The 18,308-nt window shown below is 45.0% G+C and overlaps 1 protein-coding gene across 3 annotated transcripts in view; it reads left to right on the top strand.

The window, feature by feature from the left end:
• Positions 1–18,308, top strand: part of DVL1 (dishevelled segment polarity protein 1) — a 940,598-nt gene that overhangs the window by 571,666 nt on the left and 350,624 nt on the right. For all 3 annotated transcript variants that reach the window (XM_069610109.1, XM_069610108.1, XM_069610111.1), the window contains exon 4: positions 1,010–1,122. In XM_069610109.1, the coding sequence (XP_069466210.1) occupies positions 1,010–1,122 (113 nt within the window). The remainder of the gene's footprint in view (positions 1–1,009; positions 1,123–18,308) is intronic.

The following is an 18,308-nucleotide window of genomic DNA, read 5'->3' as shown; positions in this document are numbered from 1 at the left end:
ACTATTGCACTGGAGTAAAGAAGGGCGGGAGATGGCATGTGAGGAGGCCTATGGGCGTTGTTTGGGTATGTGCCCACCCATTGGCCATCCATGGCCATGTAAATTACTATTGCTATTTCCACCTACTATCTGCCCACCACTCAAAACGCGCCCTTCCTCAATCTCATAGAGCTAGCTCTATCAAACAGACACATCAAGCCTTGTGATGTGTGGGGACCGTCAGTGTTAATTCGAATCTTCTGAGAATTGATGGTTTAATTTCCACTCTTGGTGTAATAAAAATGTCTTAACCATGTATGCCCTAAGCCACTTGATTTATAAGCCATCTATGTTTCCTCTCATGAAGTGCAGCCTAAAACCAGCATTGGCAAAGCCTTCAGTTTTGACTTGCATATTGGTATTAGGCATTTGCACCACTCACAACATGTTCTAGCTGTTTCCATCGTATGACCGGGTAATATTGTTATTGCAATGCCTGGGAAATGCATATCCCTTGCCTACACAAAGCCCCAAACTATTGCCTTTTCCTGTGCTCGTCTTAATACATTTTCTTTGCTATGTTTGTATCAGATTCCCCTACAAAAAGGATGTGTGGTGAAAAAAGATGTTGTTTTGATTTTGATTTTATTTTATTTTATTTATAAAGCACAAAAAACCAGGCCCAGGGGCAACCAGGGTATACCTTGGTTGTAGATAGAGCTCAAACCGTGCCCAGGATATGAGTTTAAGAGCAGTTTAGATATGCTGTAGCACATTGGTTACAGAAGAATGCGTGCCTTTCATGTTATCGCCTACACACCACAGAAACATGTGTAGCTTTTTATCAGGGGAGTCGCCCCCAGAAAAGAATGCACCAGAAGAATCTGTGGGTATTGACTTTTCCAGTGAGGGACGGCCACTTTTAGCTGCAATAAGCCGAGGCAAAGCTTTGCATAATGTCGTTGTGCCTGACTTGATCATAGAGTTGTGTTCTTCTTGTCTAAAATCCTTTTCTACGTTTTCATTGCAGCCCCAATGCAGCCAGCAGCCGGGACGGTCTGGACAACGAGACAGGGACAGACTCTGTGGTCAGTCACAGGAGGGAACGACACCGGCGGCGGAACCGCGATGGGCAGGACGACGGTAAAGCCATGCAACTCCTACCGTTTTGCACACTCTAATGTAGACTGGCCGAGTGTCAGTGTGCTGTATTTTTGTGTCCCATCGCAGGCGAGCAGTGGAGTCTTAATTCTTTGGCTTTCATAAACCCGATGTACTGTAGAACAGGAAAGTTCCCCAAACTTCTGTGCGCCCCACACAACTCTTCTGTTACCCATTATCGCAGGATTGCACCCCATGTGCCAGATTACAGAAATGTTGCACGGTTTAGCACCAGGGCAAACTTTGCCCTATTTCAAAAAACACTTGTGAATATTCGAAAACCATTGCACCATGACATGTGCATTTTAGGGCAAAAATGGCCCTAGTACAAAAAAGATACATTTTCACTGTATTTTCACTGTATTTTTGCACCAGGGCAAAATGTTAACTAGTGTTAATACGGAATGCTATTAGCACTAGGGCAACCTTTGTCCCGGTGAAAAAATGCATTGAAAAATCTATCTTTTCAGCACTTGGGCAATTTTTGCCTTGATGCTTATACCTTGCCAGGCTGCACTTGTCATGGTGCAATGGTTTTCGAATATTCACAAGTGTTTTTAGAAATAGGCCAAACTTTGCCCTAGTGCTAATACTACGCAACTTTGCACTTGCACCAGTGCAAAGTTTCTGTAATCTGGCCCCAAATGCGCAATGGACTGCGCTTATGAATAACCTGACAGGGTTATGGATTCGTACTAATTAAGGGGGTGAATGAGCCCAATCCCAGCATTAAGTCGTAAGTGGAAGCTGTGGCTATGCACAATTTTACTGGATACACCCACCCCCCACCACCTCCTTCACTCTCTGCTCAAGTGGAATTTATGGGTAAGGACATCTTCTCTGGGTACACTCCCACCCATCAGTGTTTAAATAGAAATTGTGAGTATGCATGTGTTCCTGAGTATCAATCCTCTTCCATCATGGAACTGTGGGAGTGCACCATTTTTCTTGGTACTCCTCACTAACAGTGTTCAAATGGAAGCTCTGGGCATGCACATTGTTACGAGGCACGCCTCGTTCACCACCAGTGTTGCAGTTGCGTTTGTGGGAATACACATTTTTCTTGGGTACCCCTCGCCCTCTATCAGTGTTCACATGGAAAGCTGTGTATATGCACCCTTTTGCTGGGTACTGCTTAAAATCTGCAACTGTCTTACCCCTATTGAGGAAATCCTCTGCTGACTCAAACAAAAATGGTCTTCAATCAGAACACTAAGTTCCTTCAGGATAATGGCCTCAGAGATCCACTTCAATCTGGCCTCTGTAGTAAACACTCCCCCGAGACTGCGCCAGTGCATGTGTCCAGCTTTCTCTCTGGTGCTCCCAACTCTAATCTCTCTGATATACTCACCCTGCTGAACCTGTCTGCTGCTTTTAGAACTGCCGACCACTCCTCTGTGCTTCTCACTCTCCAGGACCATGGGTTTCGCAAATCTGCTCTTGTCTGGATCACCTCCTACCTGGGTGGATGGTGCTTTAAAATCTCTTTCAACACGCACACCTCTAACCCCACCCCTCTTGCTGTCAGGGTCCCCCAATTCTCAGTCCTTGGACCTCCTCTCTTCACCCTCTATACCTGTGCACTATGAAGGCTTACCTCGTCCTTTGGCTTTCACTGTCACCTTTTTGGTTTGTAAACTTACCTCTTTAAAACAAGTGGGCCTTTTTGTCCAGGAAGAGGCTGTTCTTCATTACCAGAGATGCCTGACTTGCCCTCTCGTGTTCCTGTCGACTTTCCAATATTAATGCGGATTTGTTGATATTTAAAGAGCCATATTGGACAGTCATGATGTGAAAAGAAAGATGGAAAAGTTGCACGCACAATGACTGTGCTGTTAGTCTTTTAGTGAAGCTTACATTTATTTTGTGTAAAATGGGAAGGCCGGGAGTATGCATGCTTAATTGAATTTTTCTGAGACTCACACTGAAGATCCCAAAAAATGTGCTGCTTTGCAACACCGGCCAGTTGTAGGACTCTTATTTGCGAATTTATATTTGCAAATCATGAGCAGTTTTTTTGCTCCGCAAATTGATTGGGCTTTGTAACAGAAGCATATTTGGTTTCTTGAATCAATTTTCTGTTGTCATTCATTTTTTATTTTTCATTAATTAATTGTCTTTTTTCCACACCAAGGATTGTTTCCTTGTTTTCCACTTGCTTGGCGTCCGTGTTTTGGGTGGAAATCAGTGAGGAGGGGATGGTAATTGGAAATTGTTTGTGAAAAGTATGTTGCCCCAAAACAAGCGCAATTGCCTTTTAGACTAGTGCCCAGTCTAGTTTGGAGGAGAAACAGGCGCTGGGTGAGGATTGGGGGTGTGCCAGTCTGATATTTCAAAACATTTCATCATCTCTTCTACATGGAGTGGGATTGTCACTCTCGGGTGGCCTACTATTGGGTTTGTCATATTCTGGTGACATTTGACCCTGCCAGGCTGATTGAAAGGGAAAAAAGACTATGTGTATTGGCTCTGCTATAAGCTCGCTTGCTACCTTTGCAAAAGGTAGAGAATTTAACACCGGGGATGAGTGAGTGAAGTATGCACAGGCAGAGGACGTGAAAAGTAAAGAGGGATAGAGTGAGAGAAGCTGGGAGCTAAGATTGCATACTGGCAGAGAGTAGACATCTTGAACAGGGGCAGAGTGAGAAAAGTTTCCACAGAGTGAGATACATTGGCACTGGGGCAGAGTGGTGGCATTTTGCACTGGGGCCACTTGCTCGCTGGACCTGTTCTGTAGAATTGGGGCATCGCCTTGGTGGATCTCAAGCTGCCTCCTTTCACATGCCCTAAATTCACCCATCAGAGCACTCCCAAACATGGGTCTATTTTATTTTTGATGTGCGCCATCTCCGTCTGCTGCTTGATAAGATTCAGTTTAGTCATTGGCTGTCTAATGCTTGTATCACTCGGTATGAAAGGCAATCTACTTGTAACCAGAACTAGGTTTTCCATTCTAGAAAACCTACTACCACTATTTCCACAGGGATGCCGATCTCCATCACCAGCACACTGCGCTCATGCTGTGGAATACACCTTCGAAAGCCACTGGAGACCGCAGCGACAGTCCCCAATGTGCCACTTCCAGCCACCAATCTTGATATAGCAAATGCGCAGACTCTTCCCCTAATGCCCACCAACCGTTCCGCTCAATGTGCACCCCTTCATCCAATAACAGACGCACCAGTTGTATGTGTGGGTAGGAGGGTACCACATCATGCTTTGTTTTGGCAGGAGTCGTACCTGCGACGTAGCCCCACTTGCAATGTGTCACCATAAGGTTTGGTTCCCGGCTCTGCAGCCTTTCGATCTCCTATTGTTTTGGACTACAACTCCCATGACCCCTAGCAGAAGACATAGTCAATGGTAAGGGATCATGGGGAACATCTGGAGAGCCAGAGTTTGCAGACACCTGGTTCAGAATAATCATGCACTTCATTCCTCTTTTTGAACCCCTTAAGTCCTAAGGACATGTATGTTTGTCCTTTTTTGCATAGGAATTAAAAACAGCTCAGCACTTAAAAGGCTTTCAATTTTGTGGGCAGCCTGCTCTTCCGGGAGGAAACTTAATGATGTAGAGCATACGTGTCATCATGCTTGTTGTTATAAAGCCTCTGCCATTGCAACTTTTGCAGTTTTGCAGCATTCAAAGTAACAGATCGAACTACCGTCCATATCACCAGTCTTTGGTGTATTCACCTGTGTAGATCAAAAAGACGGTTCTGAGTGGTATTAGGGCCTGTGACCTGCAAGTTGAACAATATTTGAGCAGCAGGCGTTTACACTCTGAGCTATCGGACCAGTGATTTTTATTTGTGGTATGTATTATAGTTTTTTTTCATAACGCGTGAATTGTGCACAGGGGTGCTGTAGAGTGCTTTACAACACAAACTGCTCAGTGCAGTTCACAAAAAGGCAAGAAATATACAACCGAAGTAGAGACAGGATAGAACACTTAGGGCCAAGTTCAAGAGTTTGGGCTTTTTCAGAAAGGTGTGAGTTAGCAGAGACACAGACAGTGCACTCCACCATGTGTTGGCTACCCCCATAAAATACTTGTGCAGAGTGAAAGCCGGCTGAAATCTAGCGGACACGAGGGGAGGGCCACTGAGACTTCCAGAAGTTATCAATTTACAATCCAAGTACATGGGCGTGACTCCAAGGTCCAAGGAACCTTAGCCTGAATCTTAGCGCCGTGAATTAGCCATGATACGATATGATATGATAAGTTATTTATAAGCGCCTGTGCACAAGTGTTTGGAAAGCCATGGAAAGTGCTTGCAGACAGGCGTGATACTTAGCCCTGATAACCATCCTGGCTGGCACCAGAACAAGGACAGCCCTCAGGGGGGACGGTGGCACTGTGGGGGTTGACAAGAGCCCTCACGGTCCATAGGGCTAATCGTTTTTAAGGAAAACAAGTGGTAGTTCGTGGATTTCAAAAAGTAGTTTACACGAGACACAGGTGCAGCTCTTTCCTCGTAGTGTGACACATAGTAGTTACATACATACAGCACTGTGTGGCGTCTGAAATATGTATGCACCCAACGCTTATGAACACGTTTGACCAGCCACCTGTGGTTGTCTTGGTTTCCGGTCCCCCTGCTCAGATATTCTGTGGGAAGACCCCCCCTCGTCGCCAAAGGCTGGGGTGCAAACCCTCCCCCTTCTGGAGCAGGTGGCCTTGTGTTTACACTGGCTCACCTGGCAGGGCTGCTCGGAAGAAGCAACGCTCGTCTACAACGCCAAACAGAGCTGTCTTCACCTGGCACCAAGGGCCGCACGGGGGAGGAATGCGGCTAAAGCGGTTAAAAAGAAAACGATACAATGAAAACAATGTTCCGGGGTTCAAAGTTCAGCCCCGGAAGAATGCAGACACGTGAAGTGCGGGGATCTTGGGATCAGCAGCTTGCTGTGTTTTGTCCAAAACAATGAATGCAAGGTCTCCGTTCAGAACAGGGCGCTTCTCCAAAAGGTCCTTCCTCGTGCACCCTGGGATTGTAGTAAATGAACCGAGCTGTTTAGACAGCGCATACCTCAGACCAGATAATCTCTGGGTGCTTAACTAACAGTTGCTACTCAACTCAGAGGCGCTCCCTTCAAAGTACTTGCGAGAAAGAAGTAGGGTGACTCTTTGATAGTATTTTGCGGGACAATTGCCCACAAGGCGGCGATGACGTCACAACTTCATTCACGTTTGGCCCGCCCCTTTTTAAATTTACATTTTATTAATGGCTCTTAATTCCTGGCTTAATTGAAATGCAAATAACATGTCCTTGGGAGGTGATGGCCACGTTTTTTAACTGCAAACATGACCATCAGGACCCCAGGAACAAACCATTAACATTTGAATGAAGCGAGGTGTGAGCGTTACAGTTCGACCTGGAGGCTCAAAAGGAGCCAGGGCTGCAGAGCTGCCTGGAGATAGAAAGCAGCAGGCGGCAGAGCCATGCTGTGTATATGGCCACTTCAGTTTGCAGAGTGGCTGTGCTGGAGGCAGGTTGTCCTGACAAAAGTCGGGACAACCTGTGTCCCGCACAGCCACTCTGCAAACGGCGGGACAGAGTCCCTAATTGCGGGACAATCCCGCGAAATCCAGGACAGTTGGCCACCCTAGAAAGAAGGGTCATGGGATTCAAAGCAGTGACGGTCAAGTGAGCACATGGGAAAGACAGGGGTACTTCTTGCACCCCGACGTGTGGCCTAGGATTGAGGCCATTAGCACCTCGCCCCACGCCCAGGTTACATCACTAACTCTCTGAAACCTGGGTTGCGTTGTCCTAGTCCCCAATGTTTTATTTCACTATGATGCCCAGTTTAAGAAGTTTTCTTACAATTCGTCCAGGCACCAATAACAAAGTGGCCCACAATCAAACATTACAATTCATTACTATCCAGAAGAGAACATTTGAGTACCGTCCAATGGGGTGATTTGATAAAATATGAGCAAATAATTCATTTGAAAACGTAGTCGCTTAGTAACATAGCGCATTAACTTATGAAACTGGCCCATTCTGACCAAACAAAGTGATCCATTCAGCTTCAAAAACTGCACCATCTAGAACCATGGGCTGGCACTTTGGGCATTGCCCTGTAGCAGAGGCGTTGCTAGTGGGGCAGAGGGGGCTATAGCCCCTGGTCTTTTGGTTGTAGCCCCGGATAGAAGCTCAGGGGCTACAGCCAACAGGCTAGCTAGCCCTGAGTCCCGACAGTCCTGACATTAGCGTAGCCCCGGATCTTTTGCAGACCCAGCAACACCCCTGCCCTATAGGCCAGTCTGGACCAAATGATACCATAACTTGTCAAGAGAGGGTGGTGTACTTTGTTGACTATATGAATATTATATGTTTAGAATGAACACGAGGGAGTCCTCTTAATTTAAAGTGTTGTGCCTATAGAAGACAACACAAATAAATGGATTCTTTTGTGTCCATTTTTTTACTCTCAAATGATAACCCTAAGACAGATCTGTGTAACTAACGTGAATAGGCACACCTCGCTTAGAAGATGTATTGCAGTCCCTCCAACATGAATGTGAAAAGCACTGGATGAAGGGCCGGTCCCCGTGCACCCCCGCAGACCCTGTTCCACATATTTTGCTTGCTATATGGTACACGCCACACTGTACACACAAGGTATATCATTATTACAATTGCCATGTGGTGCAGCATAGGGGCTCACGATAAAAGATCAGACTGATTTGGAGATCACACTTTAGATGCCAGGTTGTAAGTGTGGTGCTGCAAACACAGAGCAAAGATATGGTAACCCCCCCATCACGCTTTTCCCTGCATGAATCCTTTCAGAGAAAGGCCCCATTTGGGAATGGATGTCAAAGAGGACCAAGTAGTATGTGGTTGCTATCACCCTCTATATTAAGTCATCCCTGTATGGATCAGTACCAAGTAGTAAAGCCGGCATAAAATAATGTACAGTAGCGGCCCGTGACATTGGGCCTCATTATAACTCCAGCGGTAGCTGTGCCGGTAAAAACGGCAGGCTGCCGCCGGAGTTATGCTTTTTGTCCGGCAAGAAAGTCCCCATTCCCATTCAAGTCCCGTAGGACTCAATGGGAATGGGGAGGACGGATGCACCAGCACTGTGTGCAACAGTGCCTCTGCATCCGTCAAACTCGGAGTGTGCCGGTCTGGTAACAACGGTGCCGGTAGTTTACCGGCACCGTTGTTACAGCGACCGGCACACTCATAATGAGGCCCATTTTCTTTTATTAGAGGGTTCTAAATATTTTCCATAAATGTGCGCGAGTGACCAAGAGTAGCAAAGGAGTCCAAACAAACCCAAGTGTGGTTCTAGAGTCTGCCTCTACCACTCCCCCAAAAAAGCAACATTTGTGTTCAGAGCCCTACATTTTAAGGTGAGTTTCGTAAGGTAACACATGTAAATATGCAATAGCTACCGGATCAACCGCAGGACACAGGACGATTAACCAACACATTTTTACTGTTCCTTTCACCACAATATATGGCAGTATTCTGCCAGTGTAAGAAGAAATGTTCATGCTGACTGTGCTTCATAATGCCAGTATTGCCACTGTAAGAAGACATGTCAATACTGGCTGTGCAGATGCATGCCGTTGTTCCCATGTAATAATCAGTGGCTGCTGGTGAATTTCTTTTTTGGAGAGGCATACATATTTCCAACAATGATGCACAAGCGAGCATGCCTGAACCATCCAAAGGAGGTTTCCCTTGATTGCACTCAGAAATCCCTACCCTTGAACCTTGGCTTCATTCGCAAGCTTTATTCACTTGCATTCAGCAGCTGCCCCCCCCCGCCCACCTACTCTGAATGCGTACACCTATATGTCCATAAACCCTTCAATTACAGACACTAACACACATTCCCACATGCAACAGTCCATAGATACACATAACACCTTTCATGCATACATACACACACAACTTTTTTTATTTGCTAACCTCTCCACAGCTTGGCTCACTGCCTGAATTCGCTCACACGCTGCTGCCCTAGATGGGCACTGCCTGCCCCCTGCATTCAGGACGAAGGGAGAGGTATCAATCGAACACTTCTGCCTGATTCTTCACTCCCACAGTGCTCTGTGGAGGATCACAAACACACCACCCCAGGACCTCCTAAGCCACTGGGATGCACAGAAGTGGTCTCTATGCGTTTTTCTGCCTTCAGCATCCCAGTCAGCATGGCCAATGGGCCATACAAGGCTTGATGATCAGCAAATCCCCCTGTCCTTGTATGGTTCATTCATCATACGCAACTGGGGTTCCCCACACAAGGGGAAACTTTCTTTACCCAACACAGCCTACCCAGAAGTGTTTCTTCAGCTGCATGCTGCATTTGAGGGAGCACAGATATTTTCACTTACCCCGGCTTTGGCTCCACAATAATGGGTGGTGGGTCAGTGCACTATCACCCATTATGTACAAGCCACCAGACCTAAAGAACACTTTTCATAACAGCTCAGCTTTCCTTCCTACCACACCCACAAAGAACAATGCTTACATCTTCCGGTACAACATCCTTCAGTCACTGAGGAACCACTTGTATTTCTCCCCAACACCAACCTTATTCCTCATCCCAGAACTGTTTTCAAGGCAATATGTTCGCTCCACTCCTCGCTTCAATAAATCCAGTTCTGATGGACGTACCTTCTCCCGCCTCACTTCACAGCTCTGGAGTTGCTTGCATTGCCAAATCCAATTCCTTCCGGATCCCCTTGCTTACTGTAGATGCACTGAAGAACTGGCTCTCCCAGAATTTACTGTCCACTGCCCTCCCAGCACACACCGTGATCATTTGATCAGTGCCAAGAGATCACCTTGGTGCCCAACGTTCTTCCCTACAAATGCCATAATTGTTAAAACAATATTTCAGGCAGACTTGGAGGTCCCTTTGTCAATTTCTGGATGCTTCCATCAGATAGGTTTCTGAAAAGTAGCAGGGAAATTGTTCTCCGATAGGCGCATCTACTGCTATTTCACAGATGCAAATCATACCTGACCCTGATCTTTCCTGGACTTCTTTCTGGCTTCAGCATTGTATTATTGTGAGGACATTGCCTGCTAAATGATAGATCTGTGCATGAGGCTAACCACAGTCACTTGTTTGAGATGCTATTCCATCAGCAAAAGGGTCATGATTGGGATTGCGTTTTTGAATTATAACTAGACCCCTGATTTTGATTGTATTTATTTCTAAACCTTTTCCTCTGAATTTTCCAAATGCATGTCTTAGTTATCGTAGATCTATGACACAAAAATGAACAGTGTCATACAGTGATGTCTCGGCAAGATAGCTTAGGGGCAACGTGCTCACTCGCAAAACGACATGGAGCAACACAGGTTCGATCACCGGGTCTGCGCTTAGAAACCTCTGGGTATTAAGCGCGTTATAAGTAACCCATCATATCATATCATATCAATAAAAGGTGAAGGTGTCTTGCATGAGACCCACTTAATCCCATCAGGCAGTTATTGTGCCAGGAATCGTGCCTCTGCAGAGGAAATAATAATGGGGCTCTTCAGATATTTTGGACTACAACTCCCATGATCCATCATCATTGGCTATGCTGTTTAGGGCTGATGGGATTTGTAGTAGACTGCGGGGGGAAAGTTGCAGACTCTTACAACGATACAGCTACTAGACCTGAATGTCCCGTTCAGGCAATGTTCTGTCATTAATCATTTTAATATCAGATGGCGATTGTACCAGATATCATGTGGGCAGTAAAGAAATATGAGGGCTGGTGTTCCTTCAATGATACACATTTAAAATAAGTTACCAATGATTTGATATAACTATTGTTATCCTGTGCCAGCACACAGTTATGCTTGAAGAGATGCCCCACTAGACAGATGTTGTGCCTATGGCCATGTCTCATAAGACAGGTTATAGTCCAGTGTTCATGCTAACATTCACATGTAATGTGCCAGTTATCATGTCTAAATTAGACATTTAGGACCCGATTCATGGAATTCTTTGCACAGTTCAAAGTGACTTTGCAGTGCAAAGTCTCTGCAAAGTCATTTTGTACTGCAAAAATGACAATTTACTGACTTTGTACGGACTTTGCACTGCAAAAATACACTTTGCACAGTTCCATGAATCAGGGTTTGTGTCGGCAGTGCAAAGTCACTTTTCAGCAGTGCAAAGTCACTTTGAACCGTGCGAGAAATTCCATGAATCAGGCCCTTAATGTGCCAGAAACAATGCTACATTAGACAGTTGGTGTGCCGATAGCCTTCCATCTTCGCATAGTTAGCGGGCCAGCAATCCCACTCTATTGCATAGCTAATGTGCCAGCTCTCATGCTCTATCATGTAGTTTCTGTGCCAGTAATCACGCAGGATCTTTTAAGGACTGTGCCAGTAACCCTGCTCCATCACACAGTTAATGTGAGAGTAATCCTTCTCCACCACGTGTCCCACCACATGGTTAATGTGCCACTAATCCAGCTCCATCACACAGTTAACCTGACAGTAATCCAGCTCTATCACACAGTTAACCTGACAGTAATCCAGCTCCATCACACAGTTAACCTGACAGTAATCCAGCTCCATCACACAGTTAACCTGACAGTAAAGCTCCATCACACAGTTAACCTGACAGTAATCCAGCTCCATCACACAGTTAACTTGACAGTAATCCAACTTAACCTGACAGTAATCCAGCTCCATCACACAGTTAACGTGAGAGTAATCCTTCTCCACCACGTGTCCCACCACATGGTTAATGTGCCACTAACCCTGCTCCATCACACATTTACCTGACAGTAATCCTGCTCCATTATACACTTAACGCGCCGGTGATCCTGCGCCACCACATAGTTAATGTACCGGTAATCAGGTCCTCATAAGAAGATCTTGTTCTACTAATTATCCTCCAATCAGAAGGTTGCTAATCCACTAATTGTACGATCACTGTAGAGTACACTTAAGCTTTGCCACCCTTGCCCTCACATGCTAGTGGTGCTTTGCTAGCGCATAGTTACAGAATATTGTCAATGTTGCATCTTGGCATTCTGTTCCAGGAAAGAAGTATGTGTCTGTGTGTCTATAAACTATTAACACAACGATTGGCTCACAGATATGGTAAATACGCCCCATCAGACTATTATTTTGGCAGGAATGATGCCCCTTTAGACATTTTGTTTGCCATTAGTCAGGACACCATACCACATGGGTTGCACTGTGGCACCCACACTCATTGAACAGTTACTGTGCCATTGCACCAGTCACCGCCAGACCAGACAGCTGTTGTACTCCTACCACTGCTGGAGAGTAGTTGGGCAAGAGGTCATGCACCCATCCTGATACCCCTGCCTCCCGATAATTATAGTTTTGCCGCTAGATACTCCACGTTAGTCTCAAGTTCAGGTGGAATGCTTTGCATAGTATTGTGTAAATAGACCCTTGTATCAGAATATGTTGCTTTCTGGCAGGAATTATGTACACAGGATGGAACTCCACCAGGGGCCATATCACAGAAAATCTGCACCGGTGCACGTGCAAAGTTGCATGGTATAAGCACTGGGCCTTATACCATGAACACATTCACTTGTCATGGTGCAAACGTTTTCTAATACGGCCCGATTTTAATTACACTAGGTGAAAGTTTGCTCTCGTGCTAATTCCATGGAATATTGCACTTGCACTGGTGCAGATGTTTTCCAATTGGACCCAATGTTTTTTGCACTAGAGGATACTTTGCCCTAGTGCTAATACCATGCAACATTGCACTTGCACTGGTGCAAAGGGTTTCTAATTCAGCCCAATGTTTTTTGCACTAAGGGACACTTTGCCCTAGTGCTAATACCATACAACATTGCACTTGCACTGGTGCAAAGGGTTTCTAATTCAGCCCAATGTTTTTTGCACTAGGGGACACTTTGCCCTAGTGCTAATACCATGCAACATTGCACTTGCACTGGTGCAAAGGGTTTCCATTTTGGCCCAATATTTTTTGCACTAGGGGACACTTTGCCCTAGTGGTAATACTGTGCAACATTGAACTTGCACTGGTGCAAAGGGTTTCCATATTGGCCCAATAGCTTTTGTACTAGGGGACACTTTGCCCTAGTGGTAATACTGTGCAACATTGGACTTGCACTGGTGCAGTGTCTGTAATCTGGCTCCAGGAGCGATTATAAAATATGCACGCTTCTCCACGTGCCAAATGCTAAACACCCCCTTTCTAAACGCCAAACGCTCCACCTTACCCGCCCGCCACCCGGTCTCATCTCCTCGGACACTGCCTTGCCCCATGGCAGCATGGCACGATGCCAGTCACTGCTGCCTTAATTTGAGAGTTAAGTATTATCTCAGCGTGCTGTTCTGGATTATAAACAAGGGCTGCAAGCTCCTTGAGATATCGATGGGGAGGAAGAGGGCTGCACGTGCGTGCTTCTGCCCATCCACACCTCCAAATGAGAGGCCCGGGTGTGGGGCACCCGTCAAGCCCCTGTGCAGAGTGCCCCGGGCTGGGCTTAAGCCCTTTGATTTGTAGTCAGACGAACAGAGAATCCCCTTCAGGACTAATTCGGCGATTACTGCGAGGTTACAGACATTGCGCGGGAAGTCACAGGTGGCCGCCGTTGCCTCCTCCCACCGCCGCACTGGAGCCCTTTGACTGAGTCTTTGCACACTCTAATACATGGCTAAGGTCATCGGCCAGGCCCGGCCTCTCCTTTGAGCCTGTGCTGAGGCAAATGGGCTTTCTATCACATAAATCTTACTAACCACTGCTGTCTGGTTGCCTTTATGACACTCCCTCGAGAGAAAAGAGACCATCAGACCAGGAAGGGAGCCTGGGACACAGTCTGTCCGTTATTTTCTGTATTTAGAAATTGGTTCTGTTGCTCATATTACCCTACAGCTTCTTCAAAGCACCGGGCAGCCATTTTAAAACGCCTGCGTTCCATCCCAGAGAACTTCCATGTGCGGTCAAGCAGTGCAAACGTGACAAACACATTGCCTTCAAAGTACAATCTAGCTATGCTAGGGTTGACATCTGTGTCTGAAGCAAAAACCAGACTTGAAGCTCCCCCTTTGCACACCCCTTTTAAAGATTTGAAATATGTAGTACAATAGTAGCAAGGATGGAGAAAACAATCATGCTTGTAGTTTTTTAACGTACTCCATTTGTTTTTTTTAAGAAATCTTCTTTATTCAAAGAAAAATAAAGTAAGGCTGAAAATGACATTTCACTAAATTATATAACATACATTTTTTGACCATGGAGAAATGAAAAGCTCACCTGATTCTGACAACATTGGATCTAGTCACTGTCCAGTTGCTCATATGTTAACATGTGGATTAACCAATTTACCAGATGAATGAATGAGACTGATCATTTAGTTTCTAAAAATGTATACGTTTTAAAAACAGCTGTGAAAACCTTCCTAGATGCTTTATTTTAAGCTTTGAACCTTAGCGAATCCTTGGAATAGTTTAGTGAGTTAAGAACCTGCAGCACAGGTCTAATTGCATGGCAAAAAGATGAGAGTGCTTCTCTGGCCATTTTATAAAGCTCGCGCCAATAACAGAATGGTCTGTTGCAATGTTTAGAGGCATAGCCAGTAACACAGGCTTGTGGGTGACTCTTTCCCGTTTCCCCAAGCCTTTTGCAGAAACTGGCCTGTTATTAAATATAATATCCCCATTTTATCTCTGCTGTTGTACTTGTTGGGCATATCATAGAGCAATATCATAGACATCTCGCTCCCTTACAAAGTAGTGAAGGATAAGTTTCCCAATGAAATGCAGATTCACAAGAAGCAGGCCTGAAATTTGATGCAGGCATAGAGGGCACGAATGCCGGTAAGATAGCTCAGCGGGTTGAGTGCTCTGTGCTGAGATCTGTGTGTGAACTGCAGATTGCAGTTTAGAATCCCGGCAAAGCCAACTCAGCCTTTCATCCTTCCGAGGTTGCTAAATGAGTACCAACTTCAGTTGGGTGATATTGTATGTAAATATGCTCTAAGTAAAGTGCTTTAGTGAAAGCACTCTATAAATAGCCCATTTCGTAGATAGCAACTAATAAACTGTAAATAATAATAATTCTGTAACTCTCACTTGAAGCTGATTAGCTTCATAGATCTGCAGAGAGGGTACTACATCACAAGAAAGCCTAAAGCATTGAGAAGTGGTCCCATGATTTGGCTGACGCCTCTCATCAAGCACTGGCTGTTCATTCTACAGTGGTTTACATTCTGGGACTTGTAGTTTAGCTTTTCTTAAATGTTTGCACCACAAATCAAATGCAAATTTGCATTGGCTTAAAAGCAAACACTGACCACTTGTCATCTTATTTACCTCTTCTACCTCTGTATGCTAGCAGTGAAACAGAGAGGTGTATTAGCAAACGTTGCTTGGTTTTTGCCTTATCGAAAACAGGTGTGCAGCATATTGTCTTGCATATCTGTACATAAAATGTGTAGTTCTGGAGAAAAATAAAATGTTTTGCTTTCAAACATGCTGTCATGATGTTAAACATAAAGTAGACCTTTCCTTTCATAACTGAACCAAATAGCTTGGGAGACCTGTTGTCTGGGCTTGCCTTTAAAATGCATATGAGCTATCATAAATAACAGCGCCTACGTTACATCTTTACATCTTTGCATGAAGAAGTGGAGCTTTGCATGAAAGGGTCACTTAATTTTACATTCATTTATGCCCACTGGATGGCCCTTATCTGAAAACAAAGCTGTAAATCACAGCTTGAAGGAACACTGCAGGAAGCCCATTCAGCTCTGGCTGACACCTTAAAACCCCAGCCACTTGCACTGACTTCTGTGTCTTCAAACTCTGAATGCCATCTCAGCACACAGATAACACCTGGATTTATTGTCTGTTAACTGGACAAGCAGACAAAGCTCTCAAAAATACTGTCAGTCTGGACTAAATCCCTAAGCTATGCCCATAGTGACATTCTAATTCCCCTTTGGGATGTCATTGCACGCGCATATGACCATTGGAAAGGAGTAGCCCAGTGGTCCTTAAACTTTTTAGGCCTCTCCCCCGCCACGAGCAAAATGTGGGCAGGCCGGGTACCCCCAAAAATACCAAATGGACAGTAAGTTCAAATGGCTATGAACTATCACGTGCCATCACTGCACCATACTCCTAGTATAGTTAGGGTTTCCTGTTTTGGGGGTTTATTTTACTTCCAGGGGTGTTTTTCCGGTGTTTTCAAAAACTGTAGTCTGTGTTTATCGGTGTTTTCAAAAAAATGTAGTCTGTGTTTATCGGTGTTTTCCCGTTTGTCCACTCCAAAAAAATACGAATAACTGTTTTATTCAGTTTAAACATACAAATATTATTTCATTGTTTCAGTGTGTGCCTAAGTAGGGTAATGTCTCCCAGAGCACAATATTATGAACACTTCTAGGAGAATAAAGATGAATGTGTTAATCCAGTAATATCTAACATTTCTACAAGTCAAAATTATTGTAGTAAATCATGCAATTCATTTTCAGGGTCTCTTTGCCCATCTTTGCCCTTTCTTTTCTTCCCATGAACACTTTGATTTGTGAAAATGACCTCTTCACATTGTAGAGACTTTTAATTTGAGCAGATAAGGCATAGTGTGATAAAAGGATTTGCGCGAGAGCACTCACTTTGGTGGGGATAAGGATAATATTGACTGTCAACAATTTAAACGCCAAGCGGATAATAACTGTTTATCAAGTGCTTCTCACTACAAAATGAGAAGGGAGTCCCAATAATTTACCCCCTGAGGCTTGACTGGAGGGGGTGAGCAGGTCTAAACTGTTTGCCCAGTGTGGAAATATCAGGGATCCTTAGCAGAATGTTGCAAAGGAAACTCATCAGGTTAGATGATTGTTGCTGAGATGTTATATGTTTATACCTTCCTGTAATTCATATGGCTTTTTTCCTATTCCTGATGAACATGTGCTGTAAAATGTGGTGTTTTGACTGGGGATGAGCACAGCTCTCTCGCTTCACTCTTTGTGGGTACCTTTGTCCCCTTAGCAAAAAAAAATCAAAAGCTGGCACCCATGAACATACGCACATTAAGTGAACATATCTTAAAGTGAATTATGCAAATATGCAAATTTTGTCTTGTCCACTTAGAAGAAAGTGGACAAGACAAAAGAGCAATGGATTTTCAAAATAGTAATGAACACCAGAAAAACAACCCGAGAGAGGAAATGTTCCAATAAATATGATGGCAAAGTATAAAAGGTGCTTACCTTTTAAACCCAACAATCTGTAGTGAAATATTCCCTGGAAAACAAAATTCCAATCCATGACAAGTGCTTGTTTTCTTGTGGGTACATGTCTGCACTGGGAACATGACAACCTGGGTAAAATCCTGGTAGCCGAATACTTGAGCAAGCTTGCCAACCTAAAAAAAAAAACAATGGGTTGCGTCCACCCTCTGAATAAACTTACACTGTCCACCCGCATGTATCCTTTACTTGTTCCCTGAAAAGCAGCCACAATCAGGGGAAAATAACGGCATCGGTCGCCAGGATTGCAACTCAGCAAAAGGCAAACAATGTCCTTTGGGTTTTGAAAGGCTTATAACAAAATGTCATGCGTGAAAGGGTTAACTGTTTGTGTTGAGTGCTCGCTGTTGCGATTTGAGTGTGATCTGCAGGTCACAGGTTCGAATCCCGGCAAGGCCCACTCAGCCTTTCATCCTTCCGAGGTCGATAAATGAGTACCAATTTCGGCTGGGTGATATTGTATGTAAATATGTGCTGTGTAAAGCGCTTTGGATTAAGAGGTTTCTAAGCACAGACCCGGGGATTGAACCTGTGTTGCTTCGTGTCGTCTTTCTTCCAAGGCAAATACGTTGGTGGAATAAACCCAGCCAGTAGGAGCTGCAGCATTTCCAGTGCCCTGGACAACCAGGATACAAATAAGTGTCCCCAAAAACGGAAGCCGAGACTGCTGTGAGGTGGGCCATAGCAGCAAACATCTGAAGTGAGGCCGGTCACAGCGGTAAGCAGCACACTGCACCAGCTGATTAAGGGATCAGGGTTGCTGCAGCAACGACAGACAGTGCCGGATATTGAGTGGAGGGCCCACACGGCATGGGCAAGCTAAGTGCTCGGGGACTGCGGCGAGGATGGCAGGCAGTGCCCGGTGTTGAGCAGAGAGCCCAGCATGTGAACACGAGGCCCAGGATTAAAGCAGTGATGGTGG

Source organism: Ambystoma mexicanum, chromosome 8 (genome assembly GCF_040938575.1).
Source record: "Ambystoma mexicanum isolate Mex_15411 chromosome 8, UKY_AmexF1_1, whole genome shotgun sequence".
NCBI classification, from domain to species: Eukaryota; Metazoa; Chordata; class Amphibia; order Caudata; family Ambystomatidae; genus Ambystoma; species Ambystoma mexicanum.
Note: the sequence above shows the minus strand (reverse complement) of the source record. Positions and strands in the feature narration are given on the sequence as shown.